Source organism: Podarcis raffonei, chromosome 16 (genome assembly GCF_027172205.1).
Source record: "Podarcis raffonei isolate rPodRaf1 chromosome 16, rPodRaf1.pri, whole genome shotgun sequence".
Lineage (NCBI taxonomy): Eukaryota > Metazoa > Chordata > Lepidosauria > Squamata > Lacertidae > Podarcis > Podarcis raffonei.
The window spans coordinates 17,859,773-17,885,693 of NC_070617.1; the positions used below are offsets into that span (position 1 = coordinate 17,859,773).

The 25,921-nt window shown below is 45.1% G+C and overlaps 2 protein-coding genes across 2 annotated transcripts in view; both read right to left on the reverse strand.

The window, feature by feature from the left end:
- LOC128404455 (arylacetamide deacetylase-like 4) overlaps positions 1-25,921 on the reverse strand; it is a 95,060-nt gene that overhangs the window by 36,055 nt on the left and 33,084 nt on the right. The window lies entirely within an intron of this gene.
- LOC128404449 (arylacetamide deacetylase-like 4) lies at positions 18,719-25,576 on the reverse strand. The gene is made up of 4 exons (XM_053370114.1): positions 25,322-25,576; positions 23,461-23,677; positions 21,863-21,926; positions 18,719-19,566 (listed from the first exon to the last, which is right to left on the reverse strand). Exons 1-4 carry the CDS (start codon positions 25,496-25,498, stop codon positions 18,792-18,794), a joined length of 1,233 nt encoding a protein of 410 aa, XP_053226089.1. The 5' UTR covers positions 25,499-25,576; the 3' UTR covers positions 18,719-18,791.

Sequence of the window (25,921 nt, forward strand, 5' to 3'; positions counted from 1 at the left end):
AGCTCTATGGCCAAGTGAGGATTTGAACACTTGTTTCCCAGGTCCTAGTCCGACATTCTAACTGAGGGGTCAGCAAACTTTTTCAGCAGGGGGCTGGTCCACTGTCCCTCAGACCTTGTGGGGAGACGGACTATATTTTGGAGGGGAAAATTGAACAAATTCCTATGCCCCACAAATACAGTGGTACCTCGGGTTAAAAACTTAATTCGTTCTGGAGGTCCGTTCTTAACCTGAAACTGTTCTTAACCTGAAGACCACTTTAGCTAATGGGGCCTCCCGCTGCCGCCGGAGCACAATTTCTGTTCTCATCCTGAAGCAAAGGTCTTAACCCGAGGTACTATTTCTGGGCTAGTGGAGTCTGTAACCTGAAGCGTCTGTAACCCGAGGTACCACTGTAACCCAGAGATGCATTTTAAATAAAAGCACACATTCTACTCATGTAAAAACACCAAGCAAGCCCCACAAATAACCCAGAGAGGCATTTTAAATAAAAGAGCACATTCTACTTATGTAAAAAAAACACTGATTCCCGGACCATCCACGGGCCAGATTTAGAAGGCAATTGGGCCAGATCCAGCCCCCGGGCCTTAGTTTGCCTACCTATGGTCTATCACCTTCTTGCCTTGCCACTGCTTGAAATGGGATGCTGGATAAAACAGGCCTTTGCTCTAGACCCATGCCCCCGCCCCCCTCAGCGGGGTAATTCTCCCATGCTGCTGTATTTGCACATGTCCCCACCCCACCCCTCCTCCTCCCTGCATTTCCTCTCCCTTGGCTAACCATATTTTTACTTCCCTAATCAATCGGTTCCTTTGCCCATGTAGGCACACCACAGAGGGAGATGCAGAACCATCTCAAGGAGAAAAAGGAACTGCGGAGAGCAGCCCAGCCAGTGCCTTCTTTCCCTCCAGCGAGGCAGCCGTCTGGATACAGCAGCGCCTCCTTCTATGACTACACAAGTCTCTCACCCTCCACAGAATCGGCCAGTTCTCCTGGCTTTCAGTACAACAGTTCTTCAGAATCAGAATCCACCCCTGCCTCAGACAGCACCAGTCCATCGCGCTCTGGACACGGGAGCGCCTCCTCAGCTTCTCTGGTGGCGAAAGGTTCCTTGGAGCACCCTGAGCCCTCAGCCTTTAGGCACATCAGCTCCTTAAGCGAATGCTCCTTAACTTTTGAAAGTGGTCCCTCAAGATTGGAGAGGGACGCCGCCAGTTCCCCTGACTACAGCTCAGCACTTGAAGGATGGGTTGGTGGCTCTGGTTCTCCAAGTCTTGCTGGGAATGGGGACTCTCCTGAGAGCAGGCCTTCTGGTCCTCGTGCAAGCCCAGAAGAGTGGTCCGGCCCCACAACGAGCTCTCCTGAATGTGGGCCTTCAAAGCCTCCAACCAGAGAGGGCCACCAAGGGAATACAAGCAGTCCAGCCTCGGAGAGTGAAAGTGACCCCGAAGGCCCCATCAGGCTCGCAGCATTTTCTCCTCAAAAAATGCTCAAGCACCTGAGAGGGAATTGCAGCTGCTGGCAAAAGAGACAAACCTCCAGTAAAGACTACTGAGGCAGCAACTTGCGACAACGCACTCACTGATGGCAAAAAAGACCCTTCAGCTCACTAAGGACCACTTCTGCTGGGGCTAGTGGCTTGGGGAGGGCACTCGCCCCAGGCCTAGCTAGGTCCTCCAAGCCTCCCAATTGGCCTATGACCCCAGGCTGTTTTGGCTGAGCCATGACCAACTGACCTACATCTGATGACATAGAAGCCATCAGGTGTGAAGTAGGTAAAGGTGGAGCTTGGATGAAAAGGGGCTTTGCAGGCACTGATGACCTGCTGATAAATAGATTCAGGTATGTAGCCATGTTGGTCTGACGTGGTCGAAATAAAAAAAAATAAAAAAAATAAATTGTCCAGTAGCACCTTATAGACCAACTAAGTTTGTTCTCCCCTTCATGGATGGCCTTGTCGTGGCGAAGGGGCTTGAATAACTCAGAGAAGCTATGAGCTATGCCATGCAGGGCCACCCAAGATGGACAGGTCATAGCTGAGAGTTTAGACTAAATGTGATCCACCTGGAGAAGGAACTTGCAAACCACTTCAGTATTCTGCCAAGAAAACTCCATGGACATAAAAAAGGAAAAGCTTTGAGAGGAAAGTGAGTTTCTCCAAGGCATGCTCTGGTTCATGGGGTTACGGAGAGTCGAACACGACTAAGATGACTAAACAACAACAAAGTTTGTTCTGGTATAAGCTTTTGTGTGCATGCACACTTTTTCAGATAAGCAGTATCTGTATTTATGTGCTGATAAACAGTGCCTGCAAAGCCCCTTTTTGGAAGTCTTGCAGGCGAGGCTTCCCAGGCACTGAAAATGAGCCAACCCAAATCATGTTTTGTAAACCTTAGTTTGCCAATCTCAGTGTGCCACACTATAGTCAGCATGGACCATGGTTTAGAAATGTGCTTCACACCATGGTTTCTGAATTGCCAACTGATTATAGAGCATGGCACCAGGTCCTGCTTTTGCTGCCCAGACTTTGTGCCAAACCACAGTTAAGTTTCCTCGTTTGAATATTAAAAACCCAGTTGACTTTCATGTCCTCATAAGTATATTTGTGGACAGGGATTAATATCACTATATGCTGTTTTCACGCATAGAACCTATGAGAGTTTTATTACAAGTGAAGACTGCTAATAAATCTCTGTGCCCACACGCTTCCTCAGCACGAGCCTAGCAGAGTGCACAAATCGTGGAAGCCGTTTGAAGACTGGACATTGTCTTCCGGACAATGAAGGAAAACAACATGAATACTACAACTTGTGTTTATTATAATAAGCAGTAATAAACACATAGAACTGTACACTCTCATTACAAAGCCATTAATCAAATCTCTCTCACTATTCCTACAGAGCCTGCCAGCAAGTAACAGAGACGCAGACAAGTAAATACTATAGTATGTAGCAGAGCTCGGCCAATCCACATACAACTTGCTGAAATGTGTGTTTTTTCTAGGTTACCCCATTGCTGGAGACTTAGATACTAAGTCTGTTGCTGTTATAAACAGCAGGTGCACTGAGGTGAGTTCCACTGATACAGTGGAGGAGATACGCCAGATGCACAGATCAGGAGGAGCTACGAAGGGTGAGAAGCCCACCAGGTGTGCTCAGGAGTTTGCTAACACAGCTGTTGCAGATTTAGCTGTGGTTAGTGGCTCGACACAGGTCTTGAAACCCGGAGTCTTGAAAGGGGTACAGAGTTTGTCCTTGAGGGACGGAAAACCACGCCCAAAGGCTGTAAGGTTAGACACTGTTTCCTTGGAGAAGGAAGCTGGACCACGTCCAGAGGCCGTGTGTGCCAACACTGATTCCTCAGAGAGGAACAAGGCTAGGGTTTGAATCCCAACAAAGCCAGGCTTCCTGATAGTCAGAAGGGCAATGACACCAAGACTAATCAACAGTGCAAGATGGTAAGGCCCAAAGCCAATCCAGTTGCAGGTAGTTCCAAGGGTGGAACGGGTGATACAGGGGTATACTGTGTGTATGACATCTGTATGGTTGTTGCAGTTACATTGATGACTGCAACACAGTGCATGAAATGGGGGAGGATGTTAGAATTCCTGCTCCATGATTGCAGTCATGGGATTTTTGTCTATCACATGACGGTGTATGTTTTGACTCCACAGAGTGGGAAGCGACGGAGACAGGATGTTTGTGTTACTGTGTTCCGTGAAGTGGAACTATTGTCCTTTGTTCTTTCTCTTTGCTGTCTGATGCTAGGGAGAGAGGGAGCCATGTTGCAGTGCTCCGCGTGTGTTTATATGTAAATAAACGTAGATTAGCCAAAATGCTGAGTTGCTGAGTTCTGTTACGCAAGCTGCGAAGACTCTGCAGATCCCTAAGTGTGCCAATGTCTGTTGGCATCGGTCGCTGTGATGTTCGGGCAGAAGAAAGCTTTTGAAGCTCCCGAACAAATGACCAGGAGGGAGAGCATGTGTCTCTGCCAGGGTCCTACTCAAGTGTAGGACCAGCTCCTGACAATCAGTACATGATTTTGGGCTGGGGTATTTTAACTGCTCTTATATCCCCCTTTTTTTTTTTACTTTTACATACAGAGAATATCCCCCAAATGAAGTGGGGGAAGAGAGAGATCGCTAAGAATGGCTTGGAGTTGAAATGTGAACTGATAAATCCATTTCCCCACATCCAGTGCTTTTTTTTAATGGAGGCACTCAAGAGTATGCAGTACTGGCACCTCCCCCAGTATTAAAAGTTTGGCATTTACTGTAACAACTTCATGGTGAGTGCCAGCACCATTTTTTCCTTTAAAAAAAGCACTCCCCACATCCACTTTCGGTTATGCATAACACCCATATGATTAAGTGCACTCTTGAGGAGTTAAGCTATTGCTTTGTGGAGAAAGATGACTGAGTAAAACTTTGGATCAGGGTTTTACCTTTAACCAGGATTGGCACAATTGGGGGGGGGATTCCCCCACATAAGGGGAAGACTGCCATAAGAAGACAAAGAAAGTCATTCATTTCTATAAACACTTTAAGAACTATATTACAATCTGCAAACATTTCTTTTTTTATATAATATTTTTATTAGGGTTTTTACATTACAAAATAGAAAAAGAAAAAATACAAAATAAAAATAGTTAAAAACAATCAATCTTTTCATCACATTATTTTTCATTTACTTGTTTCCCGGACCTCCTCATACCTCCCTTTTTTGTATTCAAGTTCAATTTATTAGCTTAGCAGTTTCTTTCCCTCTTTATTCTACCCAGATCTTTAATCTTAAATTATTATAACATTAAATTTTTACTTATAAAAAACCATCTTTTCATATTCTTTTATACCATTACAGCTAGAAACCACTTAATTTCAATCCCACATCATTCTAACATTCATTAATTTTACAGTATCTCTGTAAATAGTCTTTAAATTTCTTCCAGTCTTCTTCCACCAACTCTTCTCCCTGGTCTCGAATTCTGCCAGTCATTTCCGCCAATTCCATGTAGTCCATCACCTTCATCTGCCATTCTTCCAGAGTGGGTAAATCTTGTGTCTTCCAATACTTTGCAATAAGTATTCTTGCTGCTGTTGTAGCGTACATAAAGAAAGTTCTATCCTTCTTTAACACCGATTGGCCAACTATGCCCAGGAGAAAGGCCTCTGGTTTCTTCAAGAAGGTATATTTAAATACCTTTTTCAATTCATTATATATCGTCTCCCAGAAAGCCTTAATCCTTGGGCACGTCCACCAAAGGTGAAAGAATGTACCTTCAGTTTCTTTACATTTCCAACATTTATTATCGGGCAAGTGATAGATTTTTGCTAGCTTGACTGGGGTCATGTACCACCTGTATATCATTTTCATAATACTCTCTCTTAGGGCATTGCATGCCGTAAACTTCATACCTGTGGTCCATAACTGTTCCCAGTCAGCAAACATAATATTGTGTCCAACATCCTGTGCCCATTTAATCATAACAGATTTCACCGTTTCATCCTGAGTATTCCATTTCAACAGCAAGTTATACATCCTTGACAAAGTCTTAGTTTTGGGTTCTAACAGTTCTGTTTCTAATTTTGATTTTTCCACCTGGAAGCCAATTTTCTTGTCCAAATTATATGCCTCCATTATCTGATAATAATGAAGCCAGTCTCGCACTTTGTTCTTTAGTTTCTCAAAACTCTGCAGTTTTAATCTATCTCCATCTTGTTCCAAAATTTCCCAATATTTCGGCCATTTAACCTCCATATTTAGCTTTTTCTGAGCTTTCGCTTCCATCGGTGACAGCCACCTTGGGGTTTTATTTTCCAATAAATCCTTATATCTTATCCAAACATTAAACAATGCTTTCCTAACAATATGGTTTTTAAATGCTTTATGCGCTTTGACCTTGTCATACCACAGATATGCATGCCATCCAAATACATTGTTAAAACCTTCCAAATCCAAAATGTCTGTGTTTTCAAGAAGTAGCCATTCTTTCAACCAGCAAAAAGCTGCTGATTCATAATAAACTTTAAAGTCTGGCAGGGCAAATCCACCTCTTTCCTTTGCATCTGTTAATATTTTAAATTTTATTCTAGGCTTCTTGCCCTGCCAGACAAATCTTGAAATATCTCTCTGCCGCTTCTTGAAACAGTCCACCTTGTCCACAATTTGCAATGCCTGAAACAAAAACAACATTCTAGGCAATACATTCATTTTTATAGCAGCGATACGGCCCAGCAATGAAAGCTTCAAATTTGACCATATTTCTAAATCTTTTTTCACTTCAACCCAGCATTTTTCATAGTTATCTTTAAATAAATTCTCATTTTTTGCTGTCATGTTGATCCCCAAGTATTTGACTTTCTTAACCACTGTTAAACCTGTCATGTTCTGAAACCTCTCTCTCTCAATTGGTGTTAAATTTTTCTCTAAACCTTGGTTTTTGACTTATTCAGTTTAAACCCTGCAACCTGACCAAATTCTTGAATCAGTTCTAAAACCCTTTTGGTACTAGATTCTGTCTCCTGTAACGTCAATACTAAATCATCTGCAAATGCTCTCAGTTTGTACTGTTTGGCTCCGACCTGTATACCTTTAACCAACTGGTCCCTTCTAATCATGTTCAGCAAAACCTCCAGGACCGATATAAAAAGCAATGGGGAGATTGGGCAACCTTGTCGTGTCCCTTTTTCTATTTTAAATTCTTCCGTCACCACATTATTTACAATTAATTTAGCCTTTTGTTCTGAATATATTGCACTTATACCGTTTTCAAAACCTTGGCTTACCCCCATACCCTGTAAGTTCTTTTTCATAAAAGTCCAAAAAATGTTGTCAAAAGCTTTCTCCGCATCCACAAATATTAAAACTGCCTTAGTGTTTATATTCACTTGTAGTTTCTCTAGAATATTAATTATGTTTCTCACATTGTCAGATAAATGTCTTCCTGGGAGAAAGCCTGCTTGGTCTTTATGTATCTCTTCCACTAACACTCTTTTTAGTCTTTTAGCCAAAATATCTGCAAAAATTTTATAATCCACATTAAGCAGTGATATGGGACGATAGTTCTTAAGCTGCGTCTTTTCAGTCTCTATTTTCGGTACAAGTGTGATATATGCTTCTTTCCACGACTCTGGTGCCCTTTTCCCCTCCATTATTTCATTACAGACCTCTTTCAAAGGTTGTACTAGCCATTCCTTTAAAGATCTGTAGTATCTAGAAGTCAGTCCATCCGGTCCTGGAGATTTGCCCAATTGCATATTCTGAATGGCACCTTCTATCTCCTCTTCAGTTATTTTATAGTTCAACATTGATTTGTTTTCTTGAGAGATTTTTTGTAATCCATTTTTTTCCAAAAATCAGTCTACATCGGTTTCTCTCTGTGGCCCTTGTGTATATAGTTGTTTAAAGTACCTCTGGAAGCAATTTCTGATCTCAGCTGGGTTCTGTATGTTCCTTCCTTCCACTTCTAAATTTGTAACTCTATTTAGTTTTTGTCTTTTTTTCATTTGCCAAGCCAACAGTTTCCCACATTTATTAGCCAACTCAAATGTCTTTTGTCTCATTTGTTTAATTTTCCATTCAATCTCTTGGTTCATCATTTTCATAAATTGCACTTGATATAACTTTATTTCTCTCAAAATCTCCTGCGACTTGGGTTTTGCTCTCAAATTTTTTCCACCTTCCTTTATTTTCTCAAAAAAAAAAAAAATCTGCAAACATTTCTGTGTGTTCATAAATTCAAGTGGCCAACAACAAACAATGCCCATTATTCCATGGAATCCATCTTGAACATGAAACCATGTCACTGGCACACCGTTGTCCTCTAGCTGCTTCTTATACAACAGCCCATCGTCCCAGAGACCATCATATTCACAGGTTAGAATGAAAGTCTCCGGGAGCTGGCGGCATATGTCATCCTCTGCTAGAAGGGGGGCAAACATTGCCTCAGTACCTCTTTTAACTTGTTCATAAAGGTCTTTTGAAAATGGAGCAGGAGCTATAGGAACCCAATCGGTCATGTCTGAGTTGGACTAACATTGGATACAGCTCAATGGATGTGGAACACATTCTCTGATTCTCTCTCTCAATGTGAATTACAATAATAGTTGCAGCATAACTCCAGGCAGACGTTGTTGCATGATATCTGCTTGAGTTTGAATATTTAGCAATGAGGAGCATGTGTGCAATAAGCTAAACCAAGCCCTTTGGATTTCCATAAACAATTACATTTGACAGAATGGGATCTACTGAAGAGGTTGGGACATGGATTAGATATTGTTATGTTGTCAAGTGCCAATCTATGTCCCAACAGTCATTGCTGGCACTAATTGACCTTTCCAGACCATTTCCAAATTCAACTCCATGCATAACATGTTGCAGTAATCCAAATGAAAGGTTGCAAGTGTTGATTTGTCCTCAAGATAATGCTGCAGGCCACCACCTAATGCCATAACACCATAGGGTGGAGGTGATGAGGTCAAGGAAGGAAAGCTAACATTGCTGTGGGGGAAAGGGCACAGAAGAAGAGCTCCCTTGTGACAGGCCTTGCTTGAATCAGAGAGGATTGTTTTACTAGCACTCTTCAATTTCAGTGTTTGGGGGAAGGAGAACTTTTGGCCCCTCAGTGTTCTTTGGGTCTCAACCTTGGGTCCCTAGATGTTCTTGAACTACAACTCCCATCATCCTTGAGCACTGGCCATGCTGGGTAGTCATGATCTTCTCATATGCCTTCTGGATGGTGCCAACTCTTTCCCATATGAAGAGGACACCCCCCTTTTGTCTTTACTATGAGGGAGTGAGTCCTTTACCTCTTTGTAAATGCTGGCTTTACCCATGAGAAGAAGAAAAAACTCAGTTGACACAGAAAGAAGCATTCCTTATTCACGTGTAGCATAAGTGGGTGAATGAGAAGTCCTTGGCTCAAAACACTGGGCCCTGTCAGAGAAGAAGCCATTGGGGTCTGACCTGTCCCCTCCTGGGCGGCCATCTTGTCCTGAGGTGGCAGAAGCAGCACCTTAGGCCCAATAAACATGCCAGTTCACTGCCATCATAGGCAGGGGATCTCCTTGTGATGCCTTGGCACAGGGGTCAGCAAACTTTTTCAGCAGGGGGCAGGTCCCCTGTCCCTCAGACCTTGTGAGGGGCCGGACTATATTATGAAGGGGGGGAAATGAATGAATTCCTATGCCTCACAAATAAACCAGAGATGCATTTTAAATAAAAGCACACATTCTACTCATGTAAAAACATGCTGATTCCCGTGGGCCGGATTTAGAAGGCGATTGGGCCAGATCTGGCCCCCAGGCCTTAGATTGCCTACCCATGCCTTGGCAGCTCTGACTAGGTCCTTCAGCACCTGTGAATAGTCTGCTAAAGTTACACAGGTTTCAATAACAAGCAGATGCTGCAACAAAAAGAAATCCCAGTTTGAGTAGGCAGGAACTGATATTGTACAATTATAGGAAAATCCTTTGACTCAATACACAACAGTTTCCTTGTTGTGACCTGCCCGATAATCTTATGAAGGGCAGCTAAGAAATCTAATAAATGTTTTGCTGAGAGCTGCTCCTTCTGAGTTTATTTTATTGTTGAGCTTTTTTAAAAAAAACAAAAACTTGCCTAGGATACAAGACAAAGCAGCACATTTCAGAACACACACCCCCGGACATCATTTCTGCCTTTCAAATCCCAGTAATGTCTGTGGAAATTCAGACGTATGGCAGCCCTCATAAACTGCCACACATGGAGCATGACACGTCCCCACCAGAGCTACTAACCCTCCCCTAACACCACATACACCCAATCTTTAGTACTTTATACATATTTCAAATGAATAAATAAATGACAAATGTTATTGTCCTACCAAGGGCCAAGGGGGGGGGGGAATCCTCTGGGAACCCCCACTCCGTGTTTGAGGTTTCTGCTTTTTCAATTGGTTTTATTTATTTTTTTGCAAGAAAAATAAGATAGATAGCTCTGTTGTTGATTAGATTATACTATGACTTGGAATTCCATCAAATTTGCAGAATTATTTCATCTTGACTGCAGAGCTACTGTGGGTGTTTCTGGCACCCAGTTGCCATGGAAAGAATATGGCATGTTTGCCTGTAGAGATGGAATGCAAAATGAATGCAGATTCATCCTGCAAAATGCTGTAGACAGTTTCTCGCGCCTCCAGTTACAGGTCTCCTCACTATGCCCTACGTCACATAATGAAACTCCTTGGGTGAAGCATTTCCAGTGATTTTGCAACTATACCTCTTTTTTGCAACATATGCTGTAAATTAATTGTTTGACAAATTTGCCCCTTCGGATCTTTTCCCAGATGGATTCTGTGAAAAGATGGAGCCAAACACCACTTGCCAGGCAAAACGAAGCTTCTTTATTTCACAAGCAGCGCTGTATGGGCACCTCTCCTCAGCATATGCTGCAAAGTAGGAGAGAGCCCCGATTGACATGATGGCCACATCTTTATACATTTTGCTAAGCACGCCTCAGCTCTTAGCTTACCCACCCCTTTACTTCTATTGGTTAATTGTTTTTACACCTATAGCGTATTAGATGCAATAGTTAAGCATATTAGCAATTAGCCCGCCTTTGTTGATATCTCCCCTCACCATCATTTTGCAGACCTTTACCCACTATTTACTTTAAACCTTATATGGTATGTCACCCCATTAGCTTTGGTAGTTGTGTGTATATAGTAAAGGTAAAGGGACCCCTGACCATTAGGTCCAGTCGTGACCGACTGGGGTTGTGGCGCTCATCTCGCTTTATTGGCCGAGGGAGCCGGCGTACAGCTTCCGGGTCATGTGGCCAGCATGAATAAGCTGCTTTTGACGAACCAGAGCAGCGCACGGAAACGCCGTTTACCTTCCCGCCAGAGTGGTACCTATTTATCTACTTGCACTTGGATGTGCTTTCGAACTGCTAGGTTGGCAGGAGAGTTGTGAGTATATGCAAATCCACAAAAACCACTAAATGTTCTGGTTTGTTTTTGTTATGTACTGAAGTTCTCACCCTGGGCCAGCAGGGGGATACTGTAGATAGTTTTCACTCAGGTCCACGTCAGTTATTTTAGGCGGGAAACCCTGGGTTGTTGTTGCTACAATGTTGATAGCTGGCTGCCTATAAAAGCAGGCCAGCTGAGCTGTTTGCTGTTCAGTTTCTGTTCCATCTTACAAAATAAAGAGCTGTTTTGGAGAAATCGCTGTGTCGTCTGCTATGTCTACCCACTATTTAACACTGGCAACGAAGGTGGGATCGGTGGACATCAGAGCACAGCCAGATGCGGCCATCCTCTGAACTGAGCTGAATCACAGAGCGAAATCACTGAGCGAAATCACTGGACAGAACCAATTCAGAGCTGACCGTTCTGGCGAGAGCACTGTGTTCCATCCATCGCCCTTCTCTCCGGCATCGGAATCATGGCTTCACTTGTGCCTCTACCGCCGTTTGCGCCAGCCTCTGAATCATGGGACGCTCCGCCCAGGAGATCCGCAAGTCCAGCAGCCCGTGCTAGGAAGCCATTTCCAGTGCATCATGAAGAGGCCAGCAGTGATGAGGCATCCTCCAGTGAAGACGATGACGTGCACCAGACAAAGCGGGTGCGCAGGAAGTTCCAACAGAAGTCCAAGGGCCAACCGGAATGTGCCGGCTGCGGAGGCAACCATTCCCGTGCCAAGTGTCGATTCAGAGACGCCATCTGTAGGAAGTGTTCCAGAAGGGGCCACATCACTAAGGTCTGCCGATCGGCTCCGTCTGACACCCCCCCTTCACCGACTCGCAAGTCCAAGTCTTCACTCCAGTCTGCCAAGGAAAGCTGTTTCGCTCTCACCAACTGCCGCTGCCCGTCTGGAACCACGATTGGCCAAACCGACTCACCTACGCGACGCAAGCTGAACGTCATGGTGCTCATTGAAGGAGCTCCATGTGACATGGAGATTGACACCGGGTCTGCCCTGTCCATCGTGTCTTGGAGCACCATCAAAAGACTGGTACCCAGAGTGTCCAAAAGGCAACTCGACTCTCACCGCGTACACCTGAGAGACTACCAGGGAAACAACATTCCCGTGGTAGGCGTTGGCCGGTTCCGGATTGCCTTCAGCAGCACGCTTACCCGGTTCCTGTTGTTCAACACCTGCTGCATTCCCTGGGTGAGGGTAAGGTCTTCGCTAAGCTGGACCTTGCCCAAGCCTATCAACAACTGCCCGTCGATGATGCCACTGCTGAAGCCCAGACGATTGTCACCCACCGAGGGGCATTCCGTTGCCGCCGGTTGCAGTTCGGGGTGAGTGTGGCTCCTGGCATCTTCCAAAGCCTTATGGAGCGTCTCCTGCAAGGGCTTCCGGGCGTGGTACCATATTTTGATGACGTCTTGGTGTCCGCAGACTCACACCAGCAGCTGTTCGAGCGCCTCCGTGCCGTGCTGACCAGGTTCCAAGAGGCCGGGCTCAAGGTAAAGAGGGAGAAGTGCCAGATCGCCGTTCCACAGGTAGAGTTCCTGGGCTATCTTATCTACGCCTCCGGCCTTTACCCGACCACATCCAAGATCCGCGCTATCCAGCAGGCCCCCATCCCGAAGAACAAGACGGAGTTGCAGGCGTTCCTGGGGCTGCTGAACTTTTATAACATGTTCCTGCCCCACAAAGCCACAGTGGCTGAGCCTCTTCACCGACTCCTCAGCACAAAGACGCCTTGGTCCTGGGGTCATCGGGAGACGGCGGCCTTCAACACGGTCAAGGCTCTCCTTTCATCGGACAGTGTGCTGGTACAGTACAGTGAAGCCAGGCCGCTGGTCCTTGCCTGTGACGCCTCAACTTTTGGCATCGGCGCTGTCCTTAGTCACCATTTTCCAGTCAGAAGAGAAGCACCGCCCGCCTACTTTTCCAGGACACTATCTCCAACGGAACGGAATTACAGCCAGCTTGACAAGGAGGCACTGGCACTTGTGGCTGGAGTGAAGAGGTTCCATGAATACCTCTATGGCAGGACTTTTGACCTCATCACTGACCACAAGCCGCTCCTGGGCCTCCTCGCCGGTGATCGTCCAACTCCACTGGTCCTCTCACCGCGCATGCTGCGATGGACTGTTTTCCTGGCTGCCTACCACTACCGGCTCGTCCATCGCCCGGGGAAATCAATGGGCCATGCCGATGCCCTCAGCCGTTGCCCTCTTCCAGCGTTTGTGGAAGACCCGGCTCCAGCTTCATCGCTCCTCCTGATTGAGGATCTTCCGGCAGCGCCTGTATCGGCTGCCACTGTGGCCTCCGCATCTGCCCAGGATCGCACCATCAGCCGTGTGCTCAACTGGGTGTGGAGGGGGTGGCCACAAGGGCCTTTTGCATCGGAGTTCCAGCCCTTTGCAACCAGACAACATGAACTCTCGGCTCATCGCGGCTGTCTGCTGTGGGGCAACCGCGTCGTGATTCCCCAAAGGCTCTGTCAACGCGTCCTGGAGGCTCTGCACGTTGGCCACCCAGGAATTATCAAAATGAAGGCGTTGGCTCGGTGTTACGTCTGGTGGCCTAACATGGACGATGCCATCACTGCCTGGGTGTCCGCCTGTCAAGCGTGCCAAGAATCGAGGCCTGCACCACCGGCAGCTAAGGGACACACCTGGGAGATGCCAAAGACACCCTGGTCGAGGGTACACATCGATCTGGCTGGCCCCTTTCACGGCCGGACCTTTATGGTAGTGGTGGACACCTATTCCAAATGGCTGGAGGTGGCCCTGATGCCCTCCACCACTACCGAGGCCGTCATCCGGGTGCTGCGAGGCCTGTTTGCGACACATGGGTGTCCTGATGTCCTTGTCTCCGACAACGGACCGCAGTTCACGTCAGGCACTTTTGAGCGGTATCTTTTGGGACTGGGCTTCCGCCATGCCCTAACGGCACCCTTTCATCCATCCAGCAACGGGCAAGCAGAGAGAATGGTGCGCTCGGCAAAAGAGGCACTGGCGCGCCTGGACCGGGGAGACTGGCACGAGCGGGTCGCCGAATACTTGTTTGTGCAACACATCACCCCTCATGCCGCCACAGGGCGGTGTCCTGCTGAACTGCTTATGGGCCGCCGCCTCAGGTCACCGCTTGACTGGCTGCACCCGGACTTTGCCGTGGCCAAACCCCCAGGCTGTGCCAACGCGCCACGGTCATTTGTTCCAGGAAACCAGATCTTTGCCCGGAACTATGTGGGGGACATTCCTTGGGTGCCAGCCACAGTAGTGGGAGTCACTGGACCTCGCTCGTACCAGGTGGCACTTGAAGACGGACGCTTGTGGCGCCGGCACATAGACCAGCTTAGGCGCAGGGTTGGGGACTTGGACACTACCGTGGTGCCCCCAACTGCGCTTGTGGCTCCAGAAGAGACACTTACAGATGGCGAGGCTCCACCTACACCTCCCTCGCAAACTGCCAGCATGGAGCCGAACCAAGCCGCTTCAGAGGGTCTGCCAGTCTTACCACAGACTCAGACCACTCCACTTGCGGAGGCTCCACCCACAGCAGCGGATCCAGGGGATTTGGTTTCAACGCCACCTAGGGTCGCACCACAGCCTCTGCAAGAATTGTGTGGCCCCCCGGACTTGGCTACCAGTCCCCGGCGGTCTGGCAGAGTTTCCAAGCGCCCAACTTATTTAAAGGACTATGTTGTTGGACATGTATCACTGTTGGTCTAAGTATGGGAAATATAACCGATATGCTTTTGTGCCTAATTGAACCATTACGTGTAGTGCTGTATATAAGGAAACCATTATGATTGTAACTAACGCCTTATCTCGGTGGGGAGGGGTGTTATGTACTGAAGTTCTCACCCTGGGCCAGCAGGGGGATGCTGTAGATAGTTTTCACTCAGGTCCACGTCAGTTATTTTAGGCGGGAAACCCTGGGTTGTTGTTGCTACAATGTTGATAGCTGGCTGCCTATAAAAGCAGGCCGGCTGAGCTGTTTGCTGTTCAGTTTCTGTTCCATCTTACAAAATAAAGAGCTGTTTTGGAGAAATCGCTGTGTCGTCTGCTATGTCTACCCACTATTTAACAGCTTTTCTGGGTCATGATGACCCATGGGTGTTTTTGAGATCACACTTTATCACACTTGCATGTAACAATCTATTACACTGTCAAACATTCTAACCACTCTATAAACTTCTGTTGACTTTAAGCGCCCTACCTGCTTTTAGCCAACAGCCTACTTTGTGCAAGTGAAGCTTGCAGTTACAGAAGCAGATGAGCTTGCTCGTTTCTTACTTTTTATTGACCCACATTGTTATATGATTTATTATTTGTCAACTTTGGCTATTGGCTTTCTGCTAGCCCTGCTATTGTGGTCATATCACATTTTTCCTACATTAATGATATGGTTTGTTAAAGTCCAAATCCCCTTCTTCTGCTCTATCATTTACATTGGGTAACCTGTTTTAGCATGATGAAAGAAGTATTCCTCTCTCTCCTGTCATCAGCTCATTTAAGCCTCTTACCACCTCCTCAGATATATTTTGCTCTAATCTAAAAAGCCACTTGGCATGTTCGGTTGTCTCACTCCTACAGAAATGCTTGTGACGGATGCAGCAAATGAGGCCTGTGGTACAAGCTGCAAGGGAATCCTGCCACAAATCCCAACACAGCACTTGGGCTCAAATGGGCTCCCAGCCTTCCTAACACTGTAGGCCCCTCCAACCCGCGATATCAAAGCAGGGGCCTCTCAAGGATTGTTGCTGCTACGCCCTGCAACAGCTATTGCTGAATTTAAAAACAATAAGACCTCGTATAAGATTCAAACTCCTAACAGATGGAGGGTGGGAGCGGCCTCCCTGATTTGAAGATCTACTTTGTTTTTCTTTTTCTTTTTCTTTTTTTAAGGAATATTTATTAAATTTTCCAATTTTTTAAACAAACAAACAAACACACAAAACAAACAGAAACATTAAACACAGGCATAAAATTCATAAACCATACTTTTAAATAACAAATTTCTCAGACCTCCTCATACTTCTCCTTCTTGTATCCCAATTAAGATTATTTGTTCAGCAAATCCTTCATTTAAAGCATTACAGCTTATAACATTACCTTATTTTTCAAACCCTTTCTTTTCCCCATCTATGTTCTTATATATTATTGCAGCTAGAAACCTCTCAATTTCAATCCAACACCATCTAACTTTCTTAAATTTTACAATGTTTCTGTAAATAGTCCTTAAATTTTTTCCAATCTTCTTCAGCCGACTCTTCTCCCTGGTCACGGATTCTGCTCGTCAATTCTGCCAGTCCCATACAGTCGATCATTTTCATCTGCCATTCTTCCAGAGTGGGTAGATCTTGCGTCTTCCAATACTTTGCGATGAGTATTCTTGCTGCTGTTGTAGCATACATAAAGAAAGTTCTTGAAGATCTACTTTGAGGCCTCCTGCCTCTGTTGGATTAAGAAGTGGATTCGGCTTGAGAATACCGATATATTAGACCTTGAGGGGCATGACATAAGATATGGATGGCACGCTTACTTATTGGAAGACAAGACAAAAGTACATCAGGGTTTTATTAACTGTATTATCAGGAATCCATTAATTAAGGTCTGGAGGAAATGTCATAGGCTTCTGGAACTCAAAACCCCATGGTGGGCTGCCCCATTTGATATACTTTCATTCAAAAAGAAAAATATGGGTAAAATTGGAGCAACATATAGACAATTGATAATAGAGGAAGAAGGAGGACAGTTAAAACCGTATGAAGAATTAAAAGTATACTGCACTAGCTGGCTTCAGTACTACCAACTAAACAATAAATTTGCTCATGATAAGAAAATTGGCTTCTTGAAGGAAGAGTCTAAATTCCAATCAGAAATTCTACAAAACACAAAGAAAAACCTTTCTAAAATGTATAATTTGTTACTTGAGTGGGAATTAAAAGATGAACAAACAAAAGAATTTATGATAAAATGGGGACAAGATTTGGGCTATGCAATTTGGTTTGAGAGGTGGGAAAAGTTATGGGAAAATAATACAAATTTTTCTGCATGTGTTATTATTAAAGAAATATCATGAAGATGTGTTATAGGTAGTACATAGCCCTGGTTAAATTGGCAAAAATTTATAAATTACCTTCAAATTTATGCTGGAGATGTAAATCAGGTCCTCCCTTAAAGAGGGCACGTGTTGCAGTGGGACCTGGCAACCAAACCCTGTGTTGTGGGTGGGTAAGATTGGATAGCCACAACACCCAGTTGATAGGTCCCTTGATGCAGGGTTCAATCAGGCCAATGGGATGCTGGCTAAACGGATCAAGGGACCTCCTCCTTTGGAATGTAAGCTGCCTCCTTGATGAATCCAAAAATATGATCTGCTATTTTTCTCCACTTTCCTCTCCACAGCCGCAACTCCTAGTACTTGCTGTTGGTCCTCCAGTCAAATGTGCTTTGATGCAGCAGACTTTGAGGGAGTGGTCTGTGTGTTGCCTGCTCCTCGAAAGAGCAAGAGGAAAGATGGAAGGATGGGGAATCATTTCCCCCCGATAAGATTTTATTGAGACCTTTATTAATACATTACAATAAAAAACAGACTAAACGAAAGAAAAAAAGGTATGGCAGGGGACATGGAGGTGTGTTGTTTTCCTGGGTTGGCATGACACCAAATTGGCCTCACACCTGCCTGGGAAGTGGCCATATCTGGGGCAGTGGAAGTTTATGGCCTCACTGGGCTTTCATACCAATACTGGGTCTGCATGTCTGGGTGTGTGGGTGTGCATGCCATTTGGGTATTTGACTCAGGGCAAATAAAGCTTTGTTTCGACATTGCTGGACATGGATGTTCTATATTTTAAGCCGTTAAATAAAAATCACTGCTGTGTCTTGTAAGATTACACACCAAGTGGTTCACTGCTGTATCTGACAGTACCCTGAGTGTATACCACCGAGGTGCCCTCCAGGCTAACCGCCTCCTTTGATGTAACTAAGGGTGGATCTACACACACAGTTTTTAACGTAAAGGAAGGGTTAAGAAATGGTTTTGATAATTATAGATGGACACACAACTTTTTACATTCATAATGTGTTACTACTTTATTTTTTAATCACTTAATTTTTAATTGTTTTATGCTGATATGCTTGTGAAATACTGCTCACATGTCCCTATGTAATGTTTTACTTTTCTTTTTTTCTGCTTCCAAACTCTGTTCCCCACCCACAATGATGTTCAAGGGGGAGTAACAAAGGACACAGAGGGAGGGAGGGAGGAGGGAGTATTAAAATGTGACACCAGGGGGTGGAACACAGCAACCAGCAACCATCATCAGAGAAAGAAACAGCATTTTGGAAAATGGTGTGGCCAAGTACAGTGGTACCTCTGGCTACGAACTTACGGTAATTTGTTCTGGAGGTCCGTTCTTAACCTGAAACTGTTCTTAACCTGAAGCACCAGTAGAGCTAATGGGGCCTCCCGCTGCCGCCGCACGATTTCTGTTCTCATCCTGAGGTAAAGTTCTTAACCCGAGGTATTGCTTCCGGGTTAGCAGAGTCTGTAACCCAAAGTGTTTGTAACCCGAGGTGTTTGTAACTCGAGGGACCACTGTATTACTAACATTTGATGAAAAAAACCAAGGTAAAAAACCAAGGTATGACCCACAATATTTTATAATGACATATCAAATATCATTTGATATTTATTCAAGTGAATGAGGGAGAAATGAGGATATGATTCTTCCTCTTTTGTGGGAGGATATTTTTTCCTCATTGTAACAATCCTGAAGTAAAAAGAAAAACTCTGATCCAAAGTTTTACTCAGTCTAATTTATTAAAATCATTCATTTCTATAAACCTTTTAAGAACTGTATTACACTCTGCAAACATTTCTGTGTGCTCGGATATTCAATTGCCTTCAAACCAGCCATGGCCATTATTCCATGAAATCCATCTTGAACATGATACCATGTCACTGGCACACCGTGGTCCTCTAGCCGCTTTTTGTACAACAGCCCATCATCCCGGAGAATATCATATTCACAGGTTAGAATGAAAGTCTCTGGGAGCTGGCGGATTATGTCATCCTCTGCGTGAAGGGGTGCAAACATTGTCTCACCAGCTCTTTTAACTTGTTCATAAAGTTCTTCTGAAAATGGAGCAGGTTCTACAGGAACATAGCCCCTAGCTTTAAATTCTTCTGGAATGTAATCAGCACTTATCCATTTTTTGTATTTCTCTCTCAAATCAGGAGGGACATGGGCACCTTTCAGAACTCCATCTACATTCATTGTCTTCCCAGTGAGATATGTCAAACCAAGTATGACAGCTCTTTTCCGGAACAAGGGAGGAACTGAATGGTTTTGTTGATGGGATGGCAAATTGAAGTCCATTCCTTGGAGGAATGGGTATATGAGGACCTGAGCTCGCACTCTTGGGAGGTCCTCTCTGGTCACCAGTTCTTGACAAATGGCTGCAGCATATGTGCCTCCACTACTCTCCCCAGCAAAGGCAATGCGGCTGGGGTCCACTCCGTATTCCTCTGAATTCTTCAGAAAGTGTATTGCAGCAGTACAGCAGTCCTGTACTGCGGTTGGAGATAGATACTCAGGACCTAAGCGAAATCTAAAGAGAAAGCAAGATATCTTCAATATTCAGCAACACAAACAAGGAATATTTTCCTGCATGACATATTGCAAGGGTTGGGAATCTTTCTCACCCTGAGGGCCACTTTCCATTCTATGTAACCTTCCAGGGGGCAACATGCCAACTGTGGATGGGACAAGAGGCAAAAATGGAAAGCAAATGTGAACTTTCCCATTTGAGAAGTGGGCTGGTTCCCTATCCTCCACCCATTCCCGATCCTCCACCCAAGCAAGCACGGCAGGCAGATGCCACTCAAGGATGGTGCAAAAGAGGGGCGATGGTGTGTGGCGGGGGGTTGGGGTGAGTTCACTGGGAGAAATGGAGATGCCTGGAGTGCAGCATCCAGCCAATGTGCTTGAGGTTCTGAACTGAGATAAAATGCTAGTTGAGCATCCCGTTCTCAGTGGCCACTGGTCAATCATCGGAGAAACTCACAATCAGGACATGAGTACAGTGGTACTTTCCCCTCCTGCAGTTTCCAGCAACTGTTCTTCAGAAGGACACTGCCTCCAACTGCAGAGGCAGACTATCGCCATCATAGCTAGTAGCCACTCGTAGCCTTATACTGTGTGCATTTGTTTAATCCTCTTTTAAAGCCATACTTTCTTTTATCTGAATTTTCCAGCATTCAGCTTCATTGAATGTCCACATGTTCTAGAGTTAAGAGAAAGGGATAAAAACTTTCCCCTGGCCGCTTTCTCCGTGCCATTAAAACGCTTCTCTATTTTGGATGCTTCCTTGATTTCATTTTCCATCTCAGCATCTCCCTGAGCGTTTTGATCAGGAGTGTGGCGTTTGCCTCCTAGGTGGATCATAAGGAAAGGGTTAAATGTGTGTGAAGTGATTGGCCAGTGGGAACCCGAGGGGAGGAGTAAAAGTTAGAGTCGGAGGTGTGTGGAAGTCAGTTGGTTGTTGAGAGTTGGGAGTTGGAGAAGGAAGAGGGAGGATAAGTCTGTGGGTTGGTCGAGTTGTGTTCTGAGAGAGTGAGAGGAACTGTTAGGTGAAGTCAGATAGTGGGATAATCAGTTTGAAGTTGTTAGTTGTTCATGCCTATAAAATAAACTCGATTATTTGTTAATGTTAACAACTGTCTGGACTCCGTGTGTACCCGAGAGAAATGGGTTGGTGGCAGCGAAGAGGCAATCACAGTGGTGGCACAGGGATCAATAGACCGTCAAACGTCCGGGGACCCTGTGTGATCGCCACAAGGAGGATGGGAACACAACCCCAGTACGAAATCCCTCTTGGGACCCAGTATGACCACCCACAATGATTAGGTGGTCTGCCTCTTCTGGGATTTCTTGCTTCCTGGACTCAATGCCCTTTTTTCACATGCAGGGTGACACCATCTCCAGAAAGTCCCACCTCGCCTTCCTGAGATAACTGTGTGCCACTGGTTCTCTCCATTCCACCAGGCTTCTCTTTCTGCCCACCGTATCCCTTATGGCCTCTAAAACCAATAAGTCGAGTTCGCCCATCTTGACCAGGAGGCTTCAGATCATGCACCAACGGTGCATTAAGGCAGCAAGGGCAGAGAGATGGTGGCCATTACTGTGGGGAAGGTTTGCGTTGTTAAGGGCTCTGAAGTTCTGGCAAATGATACTTCTCCCAATTTACCACTGCTGTCTTGGGAAGGTAAGTGTGTCTGATGTGCTGGTTTCTGCAAATGAAGTTTAATGTTTGTTGTGTGCTGCCTTGGACGGAGTTGTGTCCTGAAAGGCAGGATATAGAGAATTGTGATAGATAAAATTGTGATGGATTTAGAAGCAATACCATCCTCTCATGGAGGATAAGGTTTTCCAAGGGTACTGCAACACTACAGAGCTGCCGGAACACACCAAAAAGGTGCCAGAACGCAACAAAGAAGTGAGTTCTGGTGAGTTCCGGCTGAAAACACCCCCCCTGCTAGTCACAAGGGGGGGTGCCCCTCCACTATCACAGGCAGTAATGCTTCTGAATACCAGTTGATGTAAATTGCAACTGGGGGTGGTGGTCTAGTGCTCGGGTCCTGTTTGTGGGTTTCTCATTGGCCACCTGGCTAGCCATCATGACAATCGCATGTTGAGCCCTTTGGGCCTGCTCCAGCAAAGATGCTCAAAGCCAGAGGGATTGGGGCCCAAGGTATGAAAATCTAAATGCAAAGGTATTATAACGGTTGGCAAAATCACTATGTTAAAACTTTATCAGGCTTTCTCTGAGCTCAGGTGTTAGGAAGAGTTAGAAGCTGAGGAGAATTACTCTTTTTTTCTGCTACAACAAGAGTGAAGATACTTACTCAGGACACATAACCACTGAGTCAGTTTGGTGGGCGATGGCACAGCAGATCCTTTCAGTGGTTCCTGGAAAAAAGAACAAAACACACACAGAGACACACTATCAGAGATTATTTGATAGGCTCCATTACAAAACCTCTTAGCCATGGGTAGGCAAACTAAGGCCCAGGGGCTGGATCTGGCCCAATCACTTTCTAAATCCGGCCCGCAGATGGTTCGGGAACCAGCATGTTTTTACATGAGTAGAATGTGTGCTTTTATTTAAAATGCATCTCTGGGTTATTTGTGGGGCATAGAAATTCATTCATATTTCCCCCCCAAAATATAGTCCGGCCTGCCACAAGATCTGAGGGACAGTAGACCGGTCCCCTGCTGAAAAGGTTTGCTGACCCCTGCTCTTAGCAATTGACATTGAATTCACTATGAGTTGGATCCAGTGTTAGTCCTACTAAAAGTAAACTTGGTGAAATTAACAGCTATGATTAATTCTGGTCTGCTATTTTTTTTATTAAAAAAAACTTGATTGTAGAAAACAACAAGCACCTTTAATGGGTTTCCTCTGAGAAAAACTAAGTTGGACTGAACCATTGATAAATGGGGCATCGCCAGCTGAAAACCATTATATGGATTTTGATCAGTAGCTCAGATCAAGCAGTGTCAATGGGTAAAAATTAGAACAGAACCAAACAGACCTCAACCCACATTCCTGAGCTTCTTTCTGCATTATTTCTGACCTTCTCTGGAAGACTTTTCATAGAAGTCCCTTGGCGCATGAAGGAAAAACGCCTTCTATGAAAATGTAAAGGTTTTTCATTGGCCACGATGCTAGGATTACCACAGAACTGGTCACCCATACAACGGGAAGCCTCAGCCTCATTTTTAATTTTTATTTTTTACAATCCCATCCTGCCAAGTTCATTGAACTTACACTACCTACTGTTCAGAAACTGCAGCTGATGCAGAATTCAACAGCCAGCTTGCTCACGGCGGCAAGACAGTTTGAGCGTATAATGAAAATGCCTGCCCAACTACATTGGCTGCCAATTTGTTTTTGGGCCCAATCCAAAGTACAGGTTTTGACCTATAAAGCCTGAAATGGCTCAGGACTACAATCGCCAACTGGCTTTGACTCCAGTGCTGCACTGCTGTGGAGAACAAGCCCTGCTTGAGATGACCATGCTGTAAGATCTGGGCTCCCTCCAAGCAGACTGACGGTGTAAATATGTGAATAAGGCAGTTTCCTCCATATCTTCAGTTCTCAAAAGGAGCACTAACCCTGGGTGAGTGGACTAGGAGCCAACACCTAAGGGCTGTGGTCCCTTTGGCCCCCCCAATAAAAATATTTTAGGGGAGCCAGTCCCCCCAAAATTGATGGGTATTGCCATTCCAATAGTGTGTGTATTGATCATGTGATCAATATACAGGGCAGGGCTTACTTGACCCCCCCCCCCGCAATATTTTATTCAAATGATACGAGGGCAGCACAAACCACCTCCACCCTTCCATAGCAAACATTTCAGGAACTTTACATTATAGTAGCGCCCCAAATTCTCCTCAAAGAACATAGTGAACCATTTCAAAAACAATTCACAGAACTTACGGATGCTTCCAAATAGTCCACAACCTCCATGAAAAAAGATGATTCCTCTCCTTTTCCCAGCAGGTGATGTTTTAGGCCAGTACACCCTCCCTGGCACTCCATCAAAATCCAGATCCTTTATGATCAGCTTTGGGTCCCTCATTACTGGAATGAACATGCACGCGGCCCTGAATAAGGCAAATCTATGGCAGATGCCCAGTTTTTCCAGAATTCCTGCCTGTTTGAACCAAAAAAATTACCATTGATAATTAGCATCAAATCTTTCTCATATATATATAGAGGAGGGGAGGGGAGTATTTGATCCCCCTCCCCTGCTAAATTTGCTCGTTTGCCCTCTGATGAAGAAATGACCAGTCCATAATCTCTGACTTTTGTCGCCTGGGTTTCTGGGGGGTTTTCCTGTTGTTATTCTGTCTCTCACAGCTACAATAAACCTACCATTAAAATTATGGACTGGTCATTTCTTCGTCAGAGGGCAAACGGGCAAATTTAGCAGGGGATCAAATACTTTCCCCCCTCACTCTGTGTGTGCGTGCGCATGTGTGTATGAAACATATGTCTATTACCTGTGGAATGGAATCCCCACATGTGAGGTGACTACCCTGCATACACTGCATACTGTTTTTTGTTGCATCAATTAAGTGTTTTAAATTTGTTGTTATCCGCCCTGAGCCCGGTTTTCTGAACAGGGAAGGGCGGGGTTTAAAATACAAATTATTATTATTATTATTATTATTATTATTATTATTATTATTATTATCTTTTCCTTCCTCTTCGGATGGAGAGTGATTCTTCCTGAGCAGCACAGAAGTGAAGCCCCTGACCATTCTACTTCCTTGTATGCTTCTTCTTGATGGACACCATGAGAAACCACACTAAGTGGGTGGTGTTCGGTGCTAGTCCTCCTCAGAATAAATCCACCTAAGTGGATATGAATAGCGCCTGCTGGGTTAGGGCAATGTCCTATCTAGTCCAGCATCTCACAGTGGCCAACCAGGTGCCCCAATGGGAAACCCGCAAGCAGAAGCTGAACACAAGAGCCCTCTCCCTTCCTATGTTTTCCAGGTTCAGAGCCTAGCCATGGAGGCTAGTAGCCACCTAAAACCTTCTCTTCCATGAATTTATCTAATCCTTTTTGGAAGCTATTCAGTTTGGCAGCCATCACTGCCTCCTGTGTGAGAGAGCTCCATAGTTTGAATATGTCAGGTGTGAAGAAGTACTTCCTTCTATCTGTCCTGAATCTTCCAACATTCAACTCCAGTGGATTCTCCACAACTTCTAATGTCAAGAGAGAAGGAGGGGGGGGGGGACTTTTCTCTATCCAATTTCTCCCTGTCTTGCATAATATTATCATGTCACCTCTTAATTGCCTATCTGAAGAATATTCGAGAAATATTACAAACATTGCAGCCCTTTTTATAGGGGTGTAACTTCATCAGCGGTTGGCGCTGTGGTTTAAACCACCATGCCGCTTGGACTTGTTAATCAGAAGGTCGGCGGTTCGAGGCCCCACGACGGGGTGAGCTCCTGTTGTTTGGTCCCAGCTCCTGCCTACCTAGCAGTTCTCAAAAGCATGTCAAAGTGCAAGTAGATAAATAGGTACCGCTCCGGCGGGAAGGTAAATGGCATTTCTGTGCACTGCCCTGGCTTTGCCAGAAGCGGCTTAGTCATGCTGGCCACATGACCCAGAAAAACTGTCTGTGGACAAATGCTGGCTCCCTCGGCCTGTAAAGTGAGATGAGCGCCACAGCCCCAGAGTCGTTTGCGACTTAACTGTCCTGACAGTTAACTGACTTAACTGTTAGGGATCCCTTTACCTTTACCTAACTTCATCCCTGTGATATATGTAAAAAAACCTTACCAGTGTAAGTCCATATCCTACAGAGAAATCGAGAAGTAGTAACTTTCCACGACAGCTGATTCCTCGAGGCAGCTGCATCCCGATAAGGCGATAATAAGCTCCCCATGCAAACAGCAAGAAATGAATGAAAATGGTCATGTATAATATCAGTGTCCACAGACTTCCACCAAATGCCATTTCTCTCAGAGGCACAGAGATCAGGACATCGCCTTAGCTAATGCCGCTGGCTTTTATAGGACAACATTTGATGTTATGTGCAAGAGAATATTGTCAGCCAACCCACTTAACATCTTAATTGAGAACAGTTAAGAACTGAATATCACTGGGTGTGGGTGTATGTTTAATTGGTGTCAATTTGCCCAACCTCTCCCCCTGAGGGAGCTGCTTTGCTTCAAGGCAATACCTACCTGCTGTCATCCTGCATTCACAGCAGTCCAGCATCTTGTTTAAAAGATCCGAGTACAGCATTGTGCCACAGTGACTTATATAAACGAGACAAACATTTTATCATGCTTGGTGGACATGTAAAAAAGTTAATAAAAAAAATTGGATACAAATGCATGCATTGATGTGGAGAATTATGAAGATTAAGTTCCAGCT

Excerpts from the sequence above, each read along its gene's own strand:
- LOC128404449 (XM_053370114.1), bottom strand. The coding sequence starts at position 25,498 with ATGGCATTTGGTGGAAGTCTGTGGACACTGATATTATACATGACCATT. Across the intron at positions 23,678-25,321 it reads TAGGATATGGACTTACACTG|GCAGGAATTCTGGAAAAACT; the intron begins GTAAGGTTTTTT and ends TGGTTCAAACAG. Across the intron at positions 19,567-21,862 it reads TCAGTGGTTATGTGTCCTGA|ATTTCGCTTAGGTCCTGAGT; the intron begins GTAAGTATCTTC and ends CTTTCTCTTTAG.